The sequence below is a fragment of the Brassica napus genome, chromosome C1 (assembly GCF_020379485.1).
Source record: "Brassica napus cultivar Da-Ae chromosome C1, Da-Ae, whole genome shotgun sequence".
Classification (NCBI taxonomy): Eukaryota; Viridiplantae; Streptophyta; class Magnoliopsida; order Brassicales; family Brassicaceae; genus Brassica; species Brassica napus.
Window position 1 is genome coordinate 40,788,678 of NC_063444.1, and position 16,194 is coordinate 40,804,871.

Consider the following 16,194-nt stretch of genomic DNA (forward strand, 5'->3'; position numbering starts at 1 on the left):
TGAGTTCAACAACAGGGATTTGTATTCACTCTTTTAATATGCGGAGTAAATAGAACAACAATCAAATAATGATTTCACAAATTATTGTGATACTCATATTATATCTAAATAATGTAGAAATTGCTTGTATTACATAATACAATTGATACATATAAACATAATTAAAGAATGGAAATCAGAATTTCAATATGAGATATTAGACCAAAGTTATATTTTAAATTTTACAAACAATTCATTCTAATTTTGTATTTCTGTTTCAATTTTTTTCCGAAAAGTTAATACATTCATTTTATAGTGTTTATGGTACATTATGTCAAACACCCAATCATTTTGACTAAAGTTCCCTAGAAAACTTATCAAAAAGTATTTTAAAATATTTCCTCAAAAACAAAGTCCAACAAATAATGCTAACACGACTTCTACAAACTAATAAAATGAAAGAAAAAGAAACTCAACACAAAAGCTAAAAACTATTAGACTTTTTCCTAACTTTAGAGAAATAAAACATTTATTTCTGACTTTTTACATCAAAAGAGAAGAAAAAAAGGCGGCATATCTTATAAGTGAAGGGACTGCGAATTTTGCAACATGAGGTGCCCCACTACAAAAGCACAAGAATCATGAATCATATATTCAATTCAACAATCCATCTTATCGAATACTATATTAAAACAATAATATAATATATATACATAAATCACCATATTAAAAAGGATATATTAAAACTAAAAAAAAGCAGTGAAAGGCCTTAATCCAATGGTTTGACTAAGGGTTCATTAATGTTTCTACACCGGAAGGTCTAGGGTTCAAATTTCAGAAAACGCAAATTATGCATAATATAGAGAAAAAAAGCTACAAGAGGTCTTCAACATGGTATAGGGTAGGCCTTGACATAATATCCGTAACCCGAAATCCGAACCGAATCCGAACCAAAAAACCCGATCCGTATCCGGTCAGAAATGTAAAAAATATCCGAATGGATCTTATAAGGTGGTACAAAACATATCCGAACCCGAAGTGTTATTAACCGAACCCGAACGGGTAACCCGAAAAACCGAAAAATCCAAAAAATCCGAAAAAATATCCGAAGAAACCGATCCAAATGTCCAAAATAATATACAATATAATTATATGAAACATGAATATATACTTCAAATATTCAATTTCATATTTATTTTGATATGTTATCTAACAATAAGTATTTAAAATTTAAATAACTACCTTAAATGCTTAATTATATATAAATAAATATATATTTCTTATGTTTTACTTTTAAATTTTAGATTTTATTTTGGGTATATCCGAACCGATCCGATGTAACCCGAATCCGAATGATATATGATTACTTTATGGGTTCTATGATGTTATACAAAACCGATTCGAACCCGATGTGTTATATCCGAACTCGATCCGTACTTGTAAATTTACTAGAATGAGACCTAGGAAGTGTTATAAAAAAGAACCGAAATCCAAAAAACCCGATCCGAACGCCAACGGGTACCAGGATGCCCAAGCCTAGCATAGGGCCTATCATCGAACATGGATCTCATAGGGCGGCTTGGAGTGACGCAGTTAGACGTGTATTCTTATATGATAGTAGAATTGGCAGCTGTAGAATCATCTATGTAATATTTTTCAGTGTATGTAATATTTTTCATAATTAATCAGACGTAAAAAAAAGTAAGAAAAAAACGTAGATAGTTGTGATCTTCAAAAACAAAGAAAAGTCATTAATTTAACCAAAAGCAGAAATTTCGTCCCCAAGCATTGAAAGAGGGTCAAAATGGACCCCCACCTTCATTTATAAAATCATATCCCCACACCAATTAATTAGATACACCAAAATAAATATTCTGAAATGCATTAATGTTTAAGAAGTAAATGATCTTTCATCAAACATAACACCAGTATTCAACTTCGTATCCAGAAATATCAAAAAACAATATATGCAAAACCAATGGAACAAACAATTATTTGTAAATTGTTAAAAACCATGAAAATGAGATCTTGAGAGTGTAGATTTATCATAAATACGGCCGTGTGTATGTGTGTGGACTCGACTCTCAAGGGGTCATCTTTCTCTTTCATTTGTTGCCAAACAAGTAGGAACAAAGTCTATGTTCACATTATCTTTACTTCCAAAATCACCAATTTTTCATATTATCTTGATCAATGTGAAATGTTATTTGGTTATATTCTCTTTGGCATCTTTCTTGTTTTGTTCACATTATGTTCTTTACTTTCTTCTACAAGTGGCCAAAGTGGATAATTGGATGAGATCATTGTGGAGAAAGCAGAGAGAGGCTTTAACAGAAAAAAGCTGAAGATAAGATGAAGCGAAAACACCAAACATAGATAGCAAAAGAAAGATGAACAATATCAAGATTTGTAGTTAAGATGGTCGATTTAACACAAACACTTAATGATAGAAAAGTAAAAGCAGCAGGCAATTCTCCTTCTCTTGCCTTCACCTTGCTCAAAAACATTGAAGGTGAGAATTAAAATAAAACCAAACTGAAAAAAAAAAACATTAAGTAAACCAACCAAAACTCCATCCCATTTAGTGAGATCAGAGTGAAAAAAGAAGAAGATCCATTTGTATTCGATTTGAACCGGTGAATCTTCGGTTATGCTAACAAATCTGATTCCTAATCCGAAGAAGCTGCTAAAAAAGGTTAGCTTGAGATATGAACACATTGCAAGATCTCATCTTTTTTTCCATGGGCTAATAATGCCTAATGCTACCTTCAAGGGTTGTTTTAGTCATAACCGTTAGACATCAGTTCTCCAAGGCTGCAACTTTGGCCCTGTGAGCTGCCTTCCCTCTTTCCTCTTGTCCGTATTCGCACGAGTCCGCTACCGAACCGGTCTTGAGATCAGCCGGCGGTATAAAGCAATCGAGAGACAAACCAGGAACGTTAAACGCAACTTCCTCAATCGTCCAGCTCTCTTCCATCTTCGTCCTCGTGTGGCTCATCGCTACTTCCCCAAATCTGAAAAGCGTCACAACCGAATGCCCCGAGTGAGCGATCATGACCCCTTCCACCTGGCGGTAATCGTCTAAGGACGAGTTGTACGTGGTCTCCCAGAACACAGTATCTCCACCGTTGGATTGGATCCGTGTCAGATGCGAATCCTCGATGTGAACCAAGAGTCCAGTCTTCTGGCTAAAGTAGCCGGAGAGAACGTGTCTTATGATCTCAGCTGGTCCTTCACTCCTCGCCTTGAGGGTCTCCGGGTCAGTGGATAGCTTGAGGATGAAGCAATCTTCACCGTTGACATTCTTCTCTCCTATACACTTCGCCTCCGCGAACATGGCAGCAGTAGTTCTCGGATCAAGCCCCTGAAGTCCACGGCGGAGAGGCCTGACGGGTCCTTTAGCGGTATGAGAGCCAAGCCAAGGAGTGTGTCGCCACACGAGCTTTCCGTTACATCCAGCGCGAACTTTATTACCGCCAACGGAGAGCTCAACGTACCACATGTCCGGATTCATCTGCCAGAGAACGAACCCTCCGGTCTCGGCCTTTGACGGGTTCCGGTTCCTTACGGTTCTCGTCGCGGTCTGGATCTCGGAAGTGATCATCTTGAGCTTCCCCATAGCGTAAGCGTTTTTGATGGAGCTCTGAAGCTTCTGTCCGCCGGAAGCTGCGGTGTACTGTTGGAGTATGTACTGCGCAGATGAAGTCTCCTGCAAGAACGGTTAAAACGACGTCACTTTCCACAAACTATCGGATGGTAAAACGACGTCGCTTAATAGAAAGAGTTAAGAGAGACTAACGATAGGTGTGTTTTTGATGCTGAGGTGAGGCAAAGGATCGGAGGAGGAGAAGTGAATCGGAGCGAGAGGAGCTCCCATGACTCCTAAAAGAAGCCTCAGATCGTTTCTCCGGTGCGCCGCCGTGGCAGCAACGGAGGGAGCGCGAGAGAGCTGTCCTTTGACCCAGTTACCTAGACCTGACCGGAGTCGTTTCGAATCTCCTACACTCCCCCCTCCTCCTTCTTCTTCTTCGTCTAGATCGGGTCCTTCCATAACGGGTCTCAAGCTTCCGGATCTCTCGATTAAAAGCTCCGGTTGGGTTACATAGTAATTGGCGGCGGCGGCGCCGCCAGTGAAGTTCTTTCTCCCCCCTGTCATGGGGGAGCTAGACCGAGCGGGGCTGACGGAGCGAGACCTTGTCCTGGAACGCGACGGAGAGAGACCTCTGAGAGCAGAGAAGAATCCTTGTTTTTTCTCCATGAACAAAACCTTCGTCTTCTTCTTCTTCCTCGTAACGTTAAGCTTGACAATACACAGCAAAAGGGTTTCACAGAGAGAGACAGCTTGAGAGGAGAAAGATTTGATTTTTTTTTCCTTGTTTCGTCTGAGTCTCGCAGTGGAGCGAAGAGAGAGTATATGAACGGAGAGAGAGAGACAGTGATCTCCGGCTGTGTTAAATGACTACTTTACCCTCTAGCTGTTCCCGGATTTTCCAGTTGAGGAAAGACACTCGCTCTCTGATAGTTCACGCGCGTAGGATTTATTCTTTGATTTCTTTCCAACCTGGCTACGCATGATGGACACGTGTAAGGAGATGAACGGCGAGTGATGAGAGATGATGGTACTCGCAGTAGTGTTGTGAGCTTCGCGCCGTTAAGGATGGTGGATGATCTATTTTGCGAGTGTTTTAACGGTTTCCGGTCAATGTCGTTAAGTTCACAGTGGACGCGGTCAATTTGGGAGCAGCTTGTTACTTTTTAACCTGCATCGTAAATTCGATTTGTACTCTCATTTTTACAAGGAAAAAAGAAACAAAACTATTTGCCAATTTATTCTTCTGTAATCTGTACTGTATCCGAAACATTTCTATAAATGTTGTTATAGAAAATGTCGGTATCTGTTGATGGCTTCGTGTATGAATTGTTTTTTTTCTTTCTTGTAACTAAATGTATGAATTGTTTGTCCATAGTCACGAACTCTACTTTTAAATTTATCATATTTCATGTGTTTGCATTGAGGTGAGAAAAAAATTTGGTCACGTGGTAAATATAAAATGGAATAGTTGAAATAAAGATGAATGATTCATCTCCTTCATCTTTTATCAAATTGATCATTGATCATTGATCTTAACTTCTAAAAATAGACAGCTGATCTCGATTAATCTGGTATAATACAATATGTCGAACCCCGTGTAACAACTCAGTTTTTCCCGTCTTTGGTTTGTAACAGAATAATCGCATCATGACAAGTATTACATATTTTTCTTAGTTTATTCCCCAACGGTTGAACAGTACATCAGTTACAAACGGAAAATTAAGAAACATATCTAATCAAGTAAATGATTCTGATAATTTATGTGTACACAGAGGATAACTTAAGAATTTATGTATTTCACGAATGGATATATCAAATATAAGATTTGAAGGGTTTGGATTTTATTATTTGAGTACTGTGTTTCTTCGAGAGAAAGGAACACAAAAGAGGTTTTAAGAGAGGGTTCCTTCTTTATCCGACAGAGAGAACAACCATTTGTGTGTGTTTTCATTGGCCAATTGCGTAAAGATAGCAACTCTTCCTCTTATATATGCTTCGATTTAAAAATTGTAATTTTATTCACAGTTAACACTTTCGTTCTGTATGTAATAATGATTGAACAGATTCCTCACATCGACATGTTTAGGGCATAATGTGACCATCATTTTGGCTTCTTATGTAATCCGATATATAATAGTAGCGAGAGCTTTTCTTATGAGAGCTTCTAAGAGGATCTGCATCAATGAACTCTTTCTTGGGTTCATGAGAATTTTTAAATATTTTTTTGGTAGGACCATGAATATTGATGAACATCTATCTATTGTGATCTTGCATTGGTGAATCTGAAAAAAGGTTCATAGGAATAAAATAATAATTTTTTTTTTTTAAGTTTTCAATATATTGACAATACATGAATAAAATATAATAATTTTTAAAATATTTTAAAAGTTTTTATTCAATACATTAAGAATATTCATGAACATACAAAGATTATTCATCTATATTACCAAACTTTTTTCATACATTTTCAACTAAATCAGCTTTCGAACGATCATGTTTTTTTGAATCTCGAACTTCATTGCGAATGCCTAACATATTACCGATATTAAAACTTGTTCTCCTTTTCACCTTGGAACTTCTGCTTGACTCTCCTGACTCGAACTCAGATGTATCAATTTGAGTGTATCCGTCTCGTTCGTTTTCTACAATCATATTGTGCAATATGACACAAGTTCTCATAATCCCTCTTATCTTTTCCTTGTCCCATAGTAGAGCTGGATTTTTAACTATTGCAAACCTTGATTGCAATACTCCAAAAGCCCGTTCGACATCTTTTATGGCGGATTCTTGACGTTCAGCAAATAGCTCTGCTTTAGGACCTTGAAGAAGTGTGATGGATTGGATAAATGTTGACCAATTTGGATAAATTCCGTCAGTAAGGTAGTAGGCCATACGATAAGTGTGGTTGTTGACCTTGAACTTAACTTTAGGTGCTCGACCTTGTAAAATGTCATCAAAAACTGGTGACCGATCAAGAACATTGATATCGTTGAGGGTACATGGTAATCCGAAAAATGCGTGTCATATCCAAAGATCTTGTGATGCCACAGCTTCTAAAACAATTGTCGGCTTTCCTGAACCATGTGTGTACTGACCTTTCCAAGCCGTTGGGCAGTTTTTCCACTCCCAATGCATACAATCGATGCTGCCTATCATCCCTGGAAACCCGCGTACCTCTCCAACATCGAGTAATCGTTGAAGATCATCCTCATTAGGTCTTCTTAGATACTCATCTCTAAACAATTGTATTATCCCATTAGTGAAATTTTCCAAACATAAACGTGATGTTCTTTCACCAAGTCGGAGATATTCGTCATATGTATCTCCCGATTGACCATATGCCAACATACGTATAGCTGCCGTACACTTTTGAAGTGCAGATAGCCCGTACCTTCCGTGAGCATTTCTTCTTTGCTGAAAGTATGGAACTTCACTACTTAGGTGATCGACAATGCGAAGGAACAATGGTTTGTTCATTCGAAAACGCCGCCTAAACATTTCCGGTGGGTATGAAGGATTTTTCTTGAAATAGTCGTTCAATAGTTGATTGTGTCCAAGTTCCCGATTTCTTTGAATATAAGCTTGTCTCTTCGGGTTGTTGGCTTGACCATCAACTATTGAGTCGATGAAATTATCAACTACTTGGTCGACCATTTCTTCTAAAGCTTCATCTACTTCATCACTTGATGAGGAAGACATTGTTGAAGCAATTTATTTCTCTTTTCCTTCCTACAAAAGGCAAAAGAGGGTTTGTAAACTTTAAAACTTATAAAAACTTATGGATATGTAAAAAACAGTGAAGACAAGTTTTGAACTAACCTCTATGGATTGGTTGATGACAAGGAGAAGTGATCGTAATGTTGACAAGAATCAAAGCTAGTGTGGAGAAGATAATGGTTGTATGAAAGTGTGGTGATAGTGAGAAGAATCGTGGTGATGGTTGAGAAGTGTATGAAAGTGTATGAAAGTGTGGTGATGGGTGTATGAAAGTGTGGTGATGGTTGAGAAGAATCAAAGCTAGTGTGGAGTGATCATAGTTTTGTGAGAAGAATCAAACAACATTTTATGTATAGAGGAGTGAAAGAGGAGTTGCACAAACAGAAGTGAGAGACATAGTTTATATATAGAGACATATTTTACATTTCCGTGAATCAAGTTGATCGGGTACATACACCCGTGAGTACAAAACAGAACCCGTGGGTACATACACCCGTGAGTATAAAACAGAACCTGTAGGTACATACACCCATTAAAGCCGATGAAGTTAAAAGAAGTGTAGAAAGATACAAAATTCTACACTCTCCCGTGAATCAAATTGACATTACCTATTACTACAAGCATCCACCTCCTGCAACCCGTGACCTGATACCTAAAGAAACCGAGATAAAGAACAAGCATCCACCTCCACACGCATCCACCTCCTGCAGCCCGTGACCTGCAAAGCAAAACAGATTCAAACATATTCAATAAACTTAAAGCAAAACATATTCAACAGATATCAAATGCCATCAAGTTCATATAAACCATTAACCTTCTCCAAGTCTGCGACCTGCACAGAGAGGTTATAAACCTGCCCAGTGAGGTTATCAACCTCCCGATTGAGGGCTTTAACCTCTGTCTGGACATGGAAACAACAATCACACTGTGTTAATCAGTTAATAAAAAATAAAGGAAAATATTACAAATTTTTTAAAAAAAATTTGGAAGTCACTTTACCTCCAGTCTCTCAATCTGATTATTGACCTCCGACACCCACTTGATCACCAGCTCAACCTCCTCCACACGCTTAGTGAGGCGTTCGATATGCTCCTGGACACCAATCACCCAAGGCTGACGATAATGAAACCCATCAGCCTTGTTAACAACAAAAACACATATGAGAATCTCGTTTGAAAACAAAAATAAATGGAAAGAATTTAATTGAGAAGAAGCGCTTACCTCGTAGTTTTTGCAGGTGAAGAACCGCTTTCCAGGAAGAGTGTCGTAGTCGTCCTTCCCCCGAACCTCGTCAATGATTCTCCCACCACAGGGACACCTCGTCGGAATCTTGTATCCTTGCATATTGATGAACTCCTTTTGCCTCTTTGTCTCTCTTCTCTCTTCTGCGGGATCCATCTGTACCAGAAAAAGCAAAGATTAGAACACAATCAACGGTAAATCGAAACCAGAAACTCGATTTCGAACCCTAACTAGAAACCCCCAAATCGATTTCAAATCCCCGATAAACGAACCCTAAATGGAACCCGCATGACGATTTCAAACCATAAATCGAAACCCCCATATCGATTTCGAACCCTACATCGAAACCCCCAAATCGATTTTCATTAACCGAGAACGCTTTCGAGCCCAAATAGATTCAATCAAACCGTCAAAGTAGTCGATACTGACCTGAGATCGTCTAGGAGAGAGTCCGACGTCGATTAGATCGAGAAAACCTCTGGCTGTCGCGTCGCACGAGAAATCGCCTCCGAGAAAAAGAAACCCTAGCTTTCGAAAATAGAAGAGAAAATGAATCATCTCACGCGAAACCCTATTTTTCTCTCATTCGACGCGATAACGTGTGGCCACTGTCTGTTCGACGCGTGGCTTGAACCCGTATCATACGGGTTCACTCGCAAGAGCCGGATCACCGATTTAAACCCATTTAATCTTTTCTTTCTAATTTCCGGGCCTATGAACCCGAGCCCATGAACCTCTTTAAAACCGCTGATGCGGATGCTCTAACATCATCACAGTTAGTAATTTCAGAACTATTAATTTTGTTATAGTATTATCCTTTAATTATATGCATAACCTCTATTTTTACAACGTGACCAAATTTTTTCTTCTATATAATTTCCAGATAAAAAGTTTCAACGAAAACTAACGACAATAGGTTTAATAGGTAAAACTATTAGATCATAGTTGATCTAAGAGATTGTAGCTTCAAATCCTTTGAAAAATAACTTTACAAATGAGAGTTAAATAGTCTGGATTTCTTCATACAAAATACGGTCTTACGATCAAGGCTGGAATTGAGATTACAAAGGTTATAAACATTTATTAAGAACTTAAGTAAAAAAATTCATTGTTTGAGCGCTATATCCACATATATAACATAAATTTTGAAACCAAAGACAAGGTTTTATTGGACATGACTCAGATCCGACCCGGCTTGCGATTCGGACATAGTCATTTTAAAACAAATTTTAATTACACTTAAAAAGTTTCATACTGTAGGGAATTATGGGCTCCAACATCCATCGTGGTTTTTCCTTTGCCGGAATAATACCTAAATCATGAATGTCCATTATAATCTCCATTTAAGTTCATTCATATGTTTGCTTTGGATTTACGGAATCGATCTATTTAATATCTGGAACAGTGGTTATAAAGGTTTTCATCTCCACAGCAAAATCATTAACAAAACAACCTCAAAATTTTTTTTTTATGTATGCCTCTATCTCATTTACTTAAACGAAAATGGAGCTTATATGTCTCTATCTCATCCCATGTGACGAGAACTTTGTAGTCTTTAAGATTAAACGGACGTAACGTAACATTCTCTTTGATTAATTAATTTCACTTTTTACTATATATTAATGATTGATTTGATAGTTATATAATTGTTTTTATAAACAGAACTCCTGAGGCATGCATCCACGCTAGCACCTCACCTCGACCAACTAGATGTGAACCGATGGATGGTATCACCGGTTACGGTTCAAGAAGTGATCAATCTGGCCGTGCAAGACGCAAAGGAATGGCAATCAGCTCAGGCTGCTGTTGCTTCATCAGCACGTAACCTCTCCGCGGGGCCTCCATCGCTACCAACCTTTGATAATGAGAAGCTAGTGTGCTTTGTTGATGCTGCTTGGGATGCATCTACGCGGAACTGTGGTATTGCAGGAGTTTTCAAAGGGCGTGAGCAAGGCAAGTTCCAGAGCTTCAAAGACTCAAGGAGATATGTTGATTCAGCCCTGATTGTCTGGCGGTCCAAAAGGCGGTTCTGGAAGCGTTTATATCTAATGCGGATTCCCTGTTGGTGGTATCTGATTCACAGACGCTAGTGAAGCTACTCAAGACTAAGGGATCTAGGACGGAATTGAACAACATCCTCACCGATAACTACTACTTTAGCAGTCGGTTAAAGGCATGCTCCTTTTATCATATTTCTCGTTTAAGTAATGTTGAGGCTGACTTAGTGGCAAAGTCAGAACTTGTATCTGTAAACTCATCTTTCCCTAGAAGAGGCTAAATTTTTTTTTATGCAATGAAATCGTAGTTTGACCAAAAAAAAAAACTCCTGAGGCATGCATCCACGCTAGCACCTCACCTCGACCAACTAGATCTGAGCCGATGGATGGTATCACTGGTTACGTCTTAAACCAGCCCTAACCATATGAGAATATACTGTTCACCTGCCTAGGACCGGTTAAGTCTTAAACCAGCCCTAACCATATAGGAATATACTGTTCATAGGCCAATGTTTGACTGGCCTATGCCCAAGACCGGTCTTGACTCCAATCAAGATCCCATTGGCTGGCTTCGATCACGCTAGTTCACATTTGGAACCAAAGGCGGATCTATGTAAGGAGATGGGGTGCCACCTGACACCTCTTAAGTCTCTATAAATATTTTTTTGTTCACAAAATACATGTAAATTCAGTAGATATGTTGGTGAAATGTCCCTCTTATTACACCCTTAAACCACGGTCCAAATCCCACCAATGACACCTTTTATTTATTTTTTCTTTTAAATATATAGCTTGACATAGGTAAAAATCATTCCTTGATCAGCCATTGTTTGGAACTAGTCGGATTCTTATTTGTTATCGGCTAGTTATATGTTGGAAAGGTTCTTGTAAAATTTAACAAGTTGAACCCGTACCTTTCACTTAAGGTCTTTTAGCAAAAAAAAAAAAAAACCTTTCACTTAAGGTCATGAAAACGAAATTGTAATCAACAATTAATAAATATACAAGTATCCGAGCATAGTTAATGTGATATATCTTATTAACGTTTGAAGCTGAGAAATAGAAGGACAAGCAGCACGTGAATGTCTTTGAAATTCGTTTGGAATGGTCAAAAGAGCAAAGAAGAGAGGAGAAAAAAAAAAACGCATACGCGTTAACTTTTTCAGTGCGATAGTGGTTACAGCTAAGGTAGGGCTCATTTTAAAGTGTAAAAGTTCTTTGGGTCGATGAAAAACATTAAAATTGTCTTGTAAAATTAATATTGACGCATTTGTGTACTAAAAAATCCGATGGTAGGGACATTAAGTACCACGTGTAACTCTCTAGTACTAGGTCGTTGTTAAAGAAGAAATGCTTGTCCTTGTAATCAGATAAACAACCTTTTTATTTAATTCATTTTACTAATCAAATTCTTTTAGCACCAAACTTTGCAAAAAAAAGTTGAGAGTATGAAGTATGAACTGAAGAGCATATTGGTCAACCAAACATATAGTGGATTTAGATTCTGACAAGGAACCGAACAAGTCAGCAACTAATTCAAGTTGGTATCCAAACAATTATAAGTAGGTATTCGATTAACCTTTCAGGAGTTAAAAGTCCAGGATCGAACTTTTATAAAATACTTAATACTTTCACAAAAAATATAAAGTAATTTGTTATAAGCATACTATTTGAACTACTCGAACTGAGATACAACTAAACCAAAACATTTTTTTCTGTAATTAGCTGAACCAACTATCTTCATTCGTCAGACCAATATTTTCTTAATTGCCTTTCACTTATGGAATCTAATCCATACATAACTTTCAAGATTTTCATAGTATATAACTCCTCTGGGGACAAAACTAATACTCATATCATATATAGATATACTTCAAAGCTTGATACGAGAAAGGAATTTAAGAAGCATTCAAAAACCTAGCCAACTATAACTATAACTAAGACAAAGTGCATGCATGTATTGTATTATTTGTGAAAGTGCTTAATTAAGGAAAGAAAATTGGATTAAGGGCACTTGGGTTTGCCCTTGGAAGCTAAGCTTGTCTCGATAGCAAGGGCATTGATGCTTGTTGCCAAAGGTACCGGAAGGAACACACTTACATTGTCTGCAACAAATGCCACAATACTTGAGACATCTGTCTTGAAACCCCGCCTTAGCACACCTTCCTCTGCATCTACTCCGACAGTATACCTCCATGCCTCTTATTCTTCCTATTTTATCCATTTCAACATTCATATTATATTTAAAATTAAGATAACCGTTTGCATGGACGCCTTTCAAAATGGTAAAGATTCAAACGCCCCGTTTGGGTCTATTACTCCAGTTCCATGTTGTGTGAGAAATTAATCAATCATATTAATAATTTACAATGAATGTATCATCATAGCATGCGTGTCCTTTAAATACTGGGTCTACTCGCTTCTCACTCCGAAAATGAGATAATGAATTTGATATAATTTCAGTCCATAAGACGGAATGATACATATGTACGTGACTTGTGTTAATTTTGTCTCCAATTTACTATAATGTAGCATGACGTATTTTAAGAGGAAGTATGAGTTATATAACTAACTGGACATTTCCTTTCAATTGATGAACTTCTAAGTGGTTCATATATTGTTGTGTAATGGGATAATCGAAAACCTTTGACACTCTCGAAAAACTAATACTAGTTCTCAATAATACCCACTTAATGCATTATACATATGCATGTCTATACTGCATATATATATATACAAGGAGAGATCGGGAGATGCATGCGTACATACCAGGAGCCGCAGTGGCAGCGGGTATAAAAACGAAGGGAAGAATGAGAAGAACAAGGAAGAAGAAGAATGTGACAAACTTCTTATTAGTCATCGCTGCTTTCTTGATTCAAAACCAAAACTTGCAATACCCTAAAAATCCTTAGTTGTATAAGGGTAATAATCCTTTATGCCTTCGTTAATATCTTGTGATACTTAATTTGTTAAGAACGAGCTATTGATCAAGAAGTGATGGAATTGATTTATAGAAATCCTAAAGTTATCAGTACCACCGCCTTGATTTCTCTGCCGAAATAATTGTAGTGATTAATACGTGGCAATCAAATTGGTCGGCCACTCCGACTCTTGAAGTGGCTGCACTCTTCATACGTCGATATGGTCGATGATGTCTCTACTCACATTATTTCGTCCTAACGCCTCATTCTTCAGCAACACGACACATAGCTTCATAACAAGCCATTAGCGTTAGACGTAGAAACCGGAAACCGAATTGAAATGACAGTAATAAATAAAGCGAAGAAACGATTATCAAACTCAGATAGAAATCGAGAAAACAAAACCGTTTTTCAGAAACGGATATAGAGTCTAGATACAATCTATTTCCTTAACTCTGAATATTTGCTCTGTAGTGAGACATAACTGTACGAATATCGAGTCCCAAGATACAACCATGACAGACGATTCACGCTTCGCTCGTGAATGCCCTAACGAACTAATATATCTACGAAACACTCTAGACTTACGTTGAGGGATTTGGTGAATTTTGCTGCGTAAAAACTTAATAAGAAATGAAGGAGGAGACGAGTTTTCAAAGAGGAGAAGATGAGCCATTTTCCATAACTGATGCAGCGCGTGCGCACGTTGGCGGAAATCTCGCAGAGATCACGGGAAGTTGAGTTTTGAAAACTTATTCCCCAAGACTCTCTCATATCTCGTTTAAAATTGTCGTTTTAAATAAAATTGCATGCTGTTTTTTCTCAAATTAAATGGCAAAACGTTGAGCTTACCCTCCACCAAGACCAAGCTCACGCCGAACTAAGCCGGACGGTGGCGACGGCGCGCGTAGGGAGTCCTTTCTCTACCTGAGCCGTTTAATCTCTCATGTCACATGAGCATATATATACTACTCAGACTTGTTGATGTTGTCCGATGTGGGACTTTCCACTTCTCTTCATTCATTTAACCTAACCCAACAAGGCTTTTTATTAAAACCTATAGATCCATTTCGTTTTCACATTTGACCACTTATTATTTAAGCCAATGGACTAAATAATTGGGTCCAACATTAGAGTCATGACATCTGCACTCCTTACTATATTTTCTATGCTAAAAATAAGCAAGTATTGTTGAAATGTTATATTAACCGGTCAATATATAAATTCTAGAGATCATATATAACTATACTTTAGTGTCAAATTGTCAATGATGAAGCATTATCTTTGATAATGTGATTTATATAGAGGCTATTTTCTAAGATTGGTTAGTTTATGCCTATTAAATAGTTTTCTGACCCACCATTATCTCTCACTTAGATAGAAAATAAATACTAATCTAAGGTACAAAAAATCATTGAAAACAAGAAAAATAAACAACAAAATCATCAACACACTACAAGAAAACAGCGATATTCTGACGGACATTCCGACGGAAAATGAAATCCTCGGAATATACCGAGGAATTTCCGAGGAAATTCCGAGGAAACACAAAATTGGGTTTCCTCGGAATTTCCTCGGAATATACCGACGGAATTCCGAGGAAACTACAGTCCGTCGGAATATTCCGAGGAAATTCCGAGGAAAACTGTGTTCCTCGGAAAAAACCGATGAATTCCGAGGAAATATTATAGCCGTTGGAGAGCCGTTGGGGGATTTTACAAAATTCCGAGGAAATTCCGACGAACTAGTTTTGTCCGTCGGAATTCCGTCGGAATTTCCTCGGTATGTCGGCAGGATTTAAAATATAAATACAAGCACTCCTCTTCCTCTTCATTCACTTCATATCTTCATCCTCCCTCTTACTCTATTTACACACGAATTTGATTCATAAAAAATATGTCTTCTTCAAATTATTTTCGTTCTTGGATCGATCGACCTCATTTGGATCCGAACACGAGATTGCTTACGGAAGAATACCAACGAGGTATAACTGAATTCATGGGGTTAGTTCACCGACAACCGGAAGCAAAAACAGGTATGTTAAGATGTCCTTGCTCTAATTGTAAAAATAGAAAGGTTATTAAAGAGTGGGATGTTTGGACTCATCTATATTTGAGTGGGTTTACACGAAGTTACAAAATTTGGTATCATCATGGGGAAACTGATTATGAACATGGTAGTACTAGTGAACCTCAGCCAGCGGTTAGATTAGAAGAACCAATTAGAACGGATGTAGATTATGGTGTAGGTACTGAGCAGATGGTAAATGATCATTTTAGAGGGGAAGATTTACCCAATGCAGAAGCTAGGAGATTTTATGATATGTTGGATGCTGGAAAGCAACCATTGTACGAAGGTTGCAGAGATGGTCATTCAGCTTTATCATCTGCTACAAGATTGATGGGCATTAAAACAGATTATAATTTGGCTGAAGACTGTGTGGATGCGATTGCTGATTTTGTAAAAGGTATTCTACCCGAGGATAATGTAGCTCCTGGTTCATACTACGAGGTTCAGAAACTCGTAGCTGGTCTTGGTTTATCGTATCAGGTAATAGATGTATGCAGCGACAACTGCATGATTTATTGGAGGGCGGATGAACAGCGGGTTACATGCAAATTTTGTGGAAAGCCTCGTTATAAAGATACGAGTGGAAGAGTTCCAGTGCCATATAAAAGGATGTGGTATTTACCTTTGACGGAAAGGTTGCAGAGGTTGTATCTGTCTGAACGCACAGCGCAACCAA

The 16,194-nt window shown here is 37.8% G+C and overlaps 2 protein-coding genes and 1 pseudogene across 2 annotated transcripts; all 3 read right to left on the reverse strand.

Moving 5' to 3' along the window:
* Nucleotides 1-2,332: 2,332 nt before the first annotated feature.
* On the reverse strand, nt 2,333-4,860 carry LOC106435645. Its single transcript, XM_013876552.3, has 2 exons — nt 3,779-4,860; nt 2,333-3,688 (listed from the first exon to the last, which is right to left on the reverse strand). The coding sequence occupies exons 1-2, from the start codon at nt 4,235-4,237 to the stop codon at nt 2,780-2,782; spliced, it is 1,368 nt and encodes a 455-aa protein (XP_013732006.2). The 5' UTR covers nt 4,238-4,860; the 3' UTR covers nt 2,333-2,779.
* Nucleotides 4,861-6,135: 1,275 nt separating this feature from the next.
* Nucleotides 6,136-7,270, reverse strand: LOC125580026. Its single transcript, XM_048743965.1, has 2 exons — nt 6,746-7,270; nt 6,136-6,213 (listed from the first exon to the last, which is right to left on the reverse strand). Exons 1-2 carry the CDS (start codon nt 7,268-7,270, stop codon nt 6,136-6,138), a joined length of 603 nt encoding a protein of 200 aa, XP_048599922.1.
* A 4,898-nt stretch (nt 7,271-12,168) lies between these two features.
* On the reverse strand, nt 12,169-13,723 carry LOC106435641 (annotated as a pseudogene).
* Nucleotides 13,724-16,194: the final 2,471 nt, after the last annotated feature.

Excerpts from the sequence above, each read along its gene's own strand:
- LOC106435645 (XM_013876552.3), bottom strand. The coding sequence starts at position 4,237 with ATGGAGAAAAAACAAGGATTCTTCTCTGCTCTCAGAGGTCTCTCTCCG. Across the intron at positions 3,689-3,778 it reads GCATCAAAAACACACCTATC|GAGACTTCATCTGCGCAGTA; the intron begins GTTAGTCTCTCT and ends CCGTTCTTGCAG.
- LOC125580026 (XM_048743965.1), bottom strand. The coding sequence starts at position 7,270 with ATGTCTTCCTCATCAAGTGATGAAGTAGATGAAGCTTTAGAAGAAATG. Across the intron at positions 6,214-6,745 it reads GATTACTCGATGTTGGAGAG|AAAACGAACGAGACGGATAC; the intron begins GTACGCGGGTTT and ends ATATGATTGTAG.